This window comes from Lucilia cuprina, chromosome 6 (assembly GCF_022045245.1).
Source record: "Lucilia cuprina isolate Lc7/37 chromosome 6, ASM2204524v1, whole genome shotgun sequence".
Lineage (NCBI taxonomy): Eukaryota > Metazoa > Arthropoda > Insecta > Diptera > Calliphoridae > Lucilia > Lucilia cuprina.
The window spans coordinates 59,988,941-59,996,851 of NC_060954.1; the positions used below are offsets into that span (position 1 = coordinate 59,988,941).

General features: G+C 28.9%; 1 protein-coding gene across 3 annotated transcripts; it reads left to right on the plus strand.

Moving 5' to 3' along the window:
- Positions 1–2,248: 2,248 nt before the first annotated feature.
- On the plus strand, positions 2,249–6,155 carry LOC111691259 (synaptobrevin). 3 transcript variants are annotated; one of them, XR_006941394.1, is made up of 5 exons: positions 2,272–2,456; positions 4,064–4,175; positions 4,325–4,653; positions 5,422–5,552; positions 5,629–6,155. XR_006941394.1 is itself a non-coding variant. In XM_023453921.2 (4 exons), the coding sequence occupies exons 2-4, from the start codon at positions 4,123–4,125 to the stop codon at positions 5,703–5,705; spliced, it is 405 nt and encodes a 134-aa protein (XP_023309689.2). In that variant the 5' UTR covers positions 2,249–2,456; positions 4,064–4,122; the 3' UTR covers positions 5,706–5,875. The 3 variants fall into 3 exon arrangements, 2 of the variants coding, with proteins under 2 accessions (XP_023309689.2, XP_023309688.2); XM_023453921.2 differs by lacking the exon at positions 5,422–5,552 and having other exon boundaries at positions 2,249–2,456; positions 4,379–4,653; positions 5,629–5,875; XM_023453920.2 differs by lacking the exon at positions 5,422–5,552 and having other exon boundaries at positions 2,280–2,456; positions 5,629–5,875.
- The last annotated feature ends 1,756 nt before the right edge of the window (positions 6,156–7,911 follow it).

Genomic DNA, 7,911 nt, shown 5'->3' on the forward strand with positions numbered 1-7,911 from the left:
AAAATAAAATTGATGATAGGGTGCCCTGGTATGCTAGATAGAAGTGTGCTAGCCTGTCAGTCTACAAGTTGTGGGTTTGATTCCCACCAGAGACTCAGGACTCTATCGGTTTAGGTTAGAATATACATAATGTATAATTGTAATGGACAAACAAATAAAATATATGATAGATTTTTAAACGTTATCTTCAAAATAAAATCAGAACGAAAATAACATACATTAGGTTGGGATTATCTAATAAATGTAAAAAATCGCCGAAGAACGGTTTCAGTTACTTACTTTATAAAAATGGTGCAAAACTAAAATCGGCTTTAGCTCTGTAATCACTCAAAATAAAGTTTTTATAGAATTTTTATAATAAATCGACTGAAGTCTGAATGAATCTATCTATCAATCAATCAATCTATCTATCTATCTATCTATCTATCTATCTATCTATCTATCTATCTATCTATCTATCTATCTATCTATCTATCTATCTATCTATCTATCTATCTATCTATCTATCTATACATCTATCTATCTATCTATCTATCTATCTATCTATCTATCTATCTATCTATCTATCTATCTATCTATCTATATATCTATCTATCTATCTATCTATCTATCTATCTATCTATCTATCTATCTATCTATCTATCTATCTATCTATCTATCTATCTATCTATCTATCTATCTATCTATCTATCTATCTAGCTATCTATCTATCTATCTATCTATCTATCTATCTATCTATCTATCTATCTATCTATCTATCTATCTATCTATCTATCTATATATATATCTATCTATCTATCTATCTATCTATCTATCTATATATATATATATATCTATCTATCTATCTATCTATCTATCTATCTATCTATCTATCTATCTATCTATCTATCTATCTATCTATCTATCTATCTATCTATCTATATATCTATCTATCTATCTATCTATCTATCTATCTATCTATCTATCTATCTATCTATCTATCTATCTATCATTCTATCTATCTATTTATCTATCTATCTATCTATCTATCTATCTATCTATCTATATATGTATCTATGTATATATGTATGTATGTATGTATGTATGTATGTATGTATGTATGTATGTATGTATGTATGTATGTATGTATGTATGTATGTATCTATCTATCTATCTATCTATCTATCTATCTATCTATCTATCTATCTATCTATCTATTTATCTATCTATCTATCTATCTATCTATCTATTTATTTATTTATTTATTTATTTATTTATTTATCTATCTATCTATCTATCTATCTATCTATCTATCTATCTATCTATCTATCTATCTATCTATCTATCTGTTTACAATTTCAATACAATTTGTCTGTAAATAGTGGCAACTCAGTTCTAATTAGTATTTGAGCACCGGCGGCGGTGCTGCTTACAAAATTCGGCGTCAACAAGACACCGTCGTTTCGAGTCGAATCGGTTTACATATCTTTTCCACATTCAACAAGTTATAACATTTTTTTATCATTCTACTGGTGAGATCGTAAAAAATAAACCACCAACAGAATTTTTACATTTTCATTACATTTTCAATTTTTACAAAATCTATTCCATTTTTGCAATTACTCTTATCTTCTCTATCTAGCTTTATTGTAAGCGTCGGCCGTTCATCATGTTTGATAGACCACAGAGTCCCATGTTTCTTTTTTTGCCGACTGCAAAATAAATTCTGCTGCAAGAATTTTTTTGCGCCATTTTTAAAAATATAGACGTTGTACAAAGTTTTACGTCTTAAAAATGTTAAGCATATTGTTGAAAAGAGAATTTATTTTAAATTTTATAAAAATCCTTCCTTAATTGTTTTATTTTTGTTATCGCTACATGCGTTTTAGCAAATGTATTACTTTGTCACGGAATAAATAACTTATTTTACTGATTGACCCCAAGGGCATATGGTATACAGAGGAGTCACGAGCTAAAAACTATTTCCCTCCCTGTCACAAAAATTTTTACATCTATTTTATAGCTGTATAGAGGTTTATAACTCTTTCCACAATTGTTTACAAAAGCAGCAGAAAAGCGTATTTTAGACTTTTGTAAATGTCAAAAGGGAGACCTCTGTACTCTCTGCGCCAAGAATTAAGTTTTGAATTTGTAAAAAATACATAAAAAATGAGTGAGATTGATCATACAAAATATGAGGTAATATTTATACCGCCTCAAGTTGAAAAATTTTCAACGGCGTTATAAAATTTCTTCGGCGGCTAGGTAATGACTTCTTTAAGACGAACCGGCGCAGGTCTCTGATCATCACACCGAGCCACCATTATTGCAGTCCCGTCATTGTGAAGAAAAAAATAATTCGTGCATTTTTTTTTACGTTTTTCTAAAAAAAAAATTTTTTTGTTCAATTTTTTCATTTATTTTCTTATAAGAAAAGCATAAAACAAATATAAAAATAAACCATATACCCACCTAAGGTAAATTTATAAAAATAATTTGTTGTATTCAATGTGAAAGTGTTAATAAATATGAAAACAATAATGTTGGTTAAATTTTTTTTTTTTTTTTTTTTTTTGATAATTGGTGAAAATATAAATGAATCATTTATTTTACTGTGTTGGATTAAAGACCACAACAACAGCAACAACAATAATGAGATAGTTACTAGCAGTTTTATTATTATATATACGGAGTAACTCTACTGATGTTTGCACTTGTTGAATATTATATGTAGTAGATACGCTATGCATAATCATTATTACATTCATACATATGTTTAGAAGATACATACCAAGTAAAAGACAAGGGAACTGAGAATTCTGAATATAGGCCTTTAATTTAAATTTAAATACGTCATATTTTCTTTTATTTATTAATTGATTTTGTTTGTTGTTTTTCTATTGTTTTTGGTATTTAGTACATCTAATAATTATGTGAACTTTGTAGAGAATCTCTTAAATAAGAAGAAAACTATTTAAAATGTCTGTCTGTTTATAGTTTTGTATTTTCTTGTTGTTTTTGTTTTGCCTACAAGCTGCCCCACCTTAAGTTTTATTTTAAAGTTTTTTTTACTACATGTAATCAAATAACAATTAAAACTAAATTTAGTTAAAGTTCAAAAAGTTCATTGAAAGATTAACATGAAAACAATGAATATTGTAATGAAAATTGTATTAAATTTTCGTAAATTATTAAATTCACAAAACCACTTGCTGTTTATCTGGAAAACTGAATTAAGAAGAACTAAAAAATAGTCTAATCTATTGATTAGAATATAATGTGAACTTTATATTCTATGACATACTAGACTTTAAGTTAAAATATAAACTAGTTTAGACTAAACTAGAAATAAGATCGTATACTATAGAGGGGACAACAGAGAAGATCATAGATTAGACTAACGACTAGTCTAAAAACTAGACCATTGATTACAATATATTCTAGACTAGACTATAGGCCCAAGAATTGACTTTAGTATATAAATTAACCAGTAGTCTAAACTAAAACCTTGATTATATATTAAACTATGTACCAGGATATAGATTAATCAGTAGACTAGTCTATAGGCTGGCTTTATGACAAAAGAATGGTTTATACAAGACAATTGGCTAGACTGTATATAAGACTAGAGATTATACAATATACCAAACTATATACTAGAATATATTACCCGAAATACAAGACTGTAGTCTAAACTAAACTATAACTTAAACTATAAGCTGCTGGACTGGACTCATACTATAGATTAGGCTATAGACTGGAATATAAGCTGTTCTGAAGACTAGACTATAGGCTTTACTCCTTACCACGACAATTTGATCTCCGCTCAGGAACGATCCGATTCTCAATAGGCTAAAGATTGTCAACTCAGCAATAGCTGTATCAACTGGAAGTTTTTTCCCTAGGGAAAAACATCCAGTTACAGCCAACCTGTTACAACAGGCTTAAATATATATTAGTTTAAAAAGTCTTCTAGACTATAGATTAGACTTTACTACATATTATACTAAAGACTAGACTATGGACTAGTGATCACCTTCGTTACATGACAATCAAATCTAAAATTCTTTTCTTCTTCTTACAGTTTCTAAAACAAAACACAATAAACTGCTAAAAGCACAAAAAACACTATATATATAAAAAATGGAACCTTCTAATGATTTCCCCGTTACTCCTGGCCCCTCAGGAAATAATGAGTAAGTAAAGTTATTAATTAACTTCTATTCTATTTAAAATACAACACACACACAAACATACCAACAACTTAAAAGACTTAAAAATTAATCGTGTATGTTTGTGTTTCTTTAAATTGTCATCAAAAATTTTGAATAATATTGCATGTTAGTTTTCCCGTTTTACCTCCACCACCATCTGCCTCGAATCCATCATCATTTCCCAGCAATAATAATCAACAAAATCAAGCCAATAAACGTTTGCAACAAACACAAGCCAAGGTCGATGAAGTTGTTGGCATTATGCGTGTAAATGTTGAAAAAGTCTTAGAACGTGATCAAAAATTGACAGAATTGGGTGAAAGAGCCGATGCCTTAGAGCAAGGAGCATCACAATTCGAACAACAGGCTGGTAAATTGAAACGTAAACAATGGTGGGCCAATATGAAAATGATGATCATTATGGGTGTGATTGGTGTTGTTCTTTTGATAATCATTATTGGTAAGTAAAAGGAGTAGAATAAATTTTTGTTTTATAAGAAATGTGGTGAAAGGAAAATGTTTAACAATTTTAACACTTTGATAATATATATCGTATATAGATTGTTATCAGTGCTATTTAATGAATATATATACATTTAGGTCATAATGATTCATTTGCATGTTTATTAATCTAGAGCAAATAACGTATTCATTTTTAATATATATTTGTTTTGTTTTACAAAGCGGCAAAATAATAAGTTGTCTTAGAAATAAAAACAATTTATAGCAAAACACAAGTTTTAGGTCATTCATAGAAAGAATTCCAAATAGCTTGTTTTCTAAGTAAGACATCTACTTCATTCATATATAACTCAAAAATAATACATTTCAAAACTTTCTTATTGCTTTTTTTCTAAACTAATATTAATATTGAAAAGACATTTTATTTCTGAAATTTAAGAGTTTTCTTTCGTTTACAGAATATTCCTAAACTGTAACTTATAACTAATATTTACTGCTTTAACTAAATATAAAAACTAACCTCTTAAGTAGTGTAAAAACTTTTGCTTTACTAAAAAATTTAAATGCACAATTACTTTTTAACATTAAAATATTCTCTTTTAATAACAAAACTAAATCTCAAAAAAGCACCTAAACTTTCAAATGCAAATACCGTAACTTTCTTAGCTTTTAATTTAAAACGGTTTAAGAAACTTTATATATTTATTTGATAATGCAACAGATTAGATAATAATATAAAATTTTATTTTGAAAAATTTTCTTGCAGTAAGTCTATTTTATTAAAGTTTAAAAGATATAGAAGCGATGCGTTATTTTTTTTATAAATCAAAACAAATATAAACATAAATATAATACCAACACATAGATAAAACATTCCTTTCACTACAAAACCAACCTGTGAGTGTCAATAGTTTTTTTCTATTTTCAAAAAAAAACTTTTTTATTAACTTTATTTCTTTGCTTAAATTTTTAGTTTCCCTTATGCCTTCTGGCGGCGGCAGTAGCTCCGAAAGTTTACCAGCACCACCGGTGACTCAAGCTCCTCATTAAAACAAAAAACAATTTAAAGCCAATTAAGTAAATATAAAATAACAATAACAGAAAGAAATGTATATAATACAGCTATACACTATTTTTATACACAAAATTTATGAAAACAAAAAACCAGGAGCCTTATTTACTATATACAACTATATACAAAATTAAAAAAAAAAAATTAACTGAAACTAAAAATTAAAACTATTTAAGTATTAAATGGTTAAAGGTTGCACAAAACCCTCTCCATGATAAAAAGTAATAACCACCTTTACATTTTTTACAATTTCCTACAAAAAAAAAGTAACAAAAATTCGCAACAATTTTATACAGTTATGTATACTAAAGGAAAAAAGGATTACATTTTATATAAATATTTATCTATATACAAAACAAAACTTAAAAATCTTATGTGAGTGTATGTTAAATTATAATATTAATAAAAAAAATACTTTACCTTAAAAATAACTTTTAAAATATAAACTTTTAGTAAAAAGTGAGTGATTTCAGTGAACATAGAAATTAAATCATAAATACCTAACACAATTACAAAACATATACCTACATAAGCTCATAACGAAAATCATATTAATAATAATATCATACACAGAAATTTCATATCAAGTCACCTTAACAAATTATTATCATCATAATCCAGATATGGAAACAAACCACATCGTATACTGCATTCAAAATTAAACAAAATCATCATATCATGATTATTATACAACAATTAAGAAACAATTTTAACAGAAAACTATTTTAGCAGCACAGCTTTAGTACATCGTTAAACTGGACTATAAAAGGTAAGTTTTATTTCAATATTAAAAAAAATAATAAAAAGAAAAAATGCGCACAACAAATTTTAAATTGTAAAAATGCAATAAAAAGAAAAAAATACAAAATCAATCAAAAAAGATTGAAATGTTTTATCAGAATCACCTTCTGAAACGATTTAATTATGTCCGTCTGATTCTCTGTGGTTGTCAAAGTACTTGGTACAATTGAAAAAGTCAAACTTTAAGTTGGAATTTTTAAAATTTCTTAAAGAATTATTTGTGAAATTCACAATTGGTGTTGTACAGTTGTATCGTTGTTGTTGTAGCAACGACATATGTAATGTCGGTGTGGCTGGATTGACAATCCTTAATTGTTGTTCATCGAACTCCGAGTCCGCTTGTACGTCTGATTCTCTGTGCTTGTCAAAGTACTTATTCTAATTGAGAATGTTAAACTTATAAATATGAAATATCTTAACAAATTATTTGTCCAAGTCGCAATTGGTTGTTATAGCAGCGACACCTGAAATTACACGCATAGTAGTTAAAAATTATTCCCTACTCTTCTTACGGTCCGGTTATCCAAATCAGTTAGATCTAAACCCACCTAACGGCTAATACGACGTGGTAGGTTTCGTTCCTCGTTTGCAACGGGTAGGGCGCGACCTCCCAGTATTATACTATCCCGGTGAGAATTGATGGCGTCTTCCACCGCCTCTTGGTGGATAGTATTCAAAGCTGTCTTGTATGAGCTTTCATCATCTATGTTATCGAGGTGTTCTTGGATGTCGTTCTCATACAGAAGAAGATCTTTCCTGACATTCCTCGGGGCGGTGGGTTGGTTTCCAACTTAGTTAGATGGTGGTGCGGGTGGTCCCGCTGACATGGTCCGATGACATCCCAGTAGGAACTACTTTGACATAATGTGGTTCATCAGACGTTCTGAGATCTGCGTTTTGACAGCTTTGAGGCTTCTTCCATTGGTGTTGTTTCGCTATTGGTGTTGTTTCGCTATTGGTGTTGTTTCGTTTTAGTTGTAGCAGCGACCAAAGTCGCAAAGTCGTTGTGGCTGGGTTCACAATTTTTGGTCGTTCTTTGTTAAACTCGGAGTCGTTTCGGTGCGAATAAACCAATGTCGTAAGAACGACGGTTGTATTGTAGTAAAACATAGTTTTTATCAGGCCAGTTATGAAAAATTGTTCCCCTGAAGTTTGTTCCCTTTTACATGTTTAAGGTATAGAAGAGAGAACAAACCCTCAAGGAGTTTATTATACCAAATATGACTGTATATGATCTTCTTGAAAAATGTTTATGACATACAACGATACGACGTCTGTTTATTTAGGGGTTAGAGGGAGATGGGTAGATGGGTACTTACGCGGGAATTAGGAGGAAGGGTAAATGAGAAAGGCTTGGGATTTTTTTTTGTAAAACGTTATAAT

Coding starts and splice junctions, on each gene's coding strand:
- LOC111691259 (XM_023453920.2), top strand. CDS start 4,123: ATGGAACCTTCTAATGATTTCCCCGTTACTCCTGGCCCCTCAGGAAAT. Junction 4,176..4,324: donor GGCCCCTCAGGAAATAATGA/GTAAGTAAAGTT, acceptor ATTGCATGTTAG/TTTTCCCGTTTTACCTCCAC. Junction 4,654..5,628: donor TCTTTTGATAATCATTATTG/GTAAGTAAAAGG, acceptor TTAAATTTTTAG/TTTCCCTTATGCCTTCTGGC.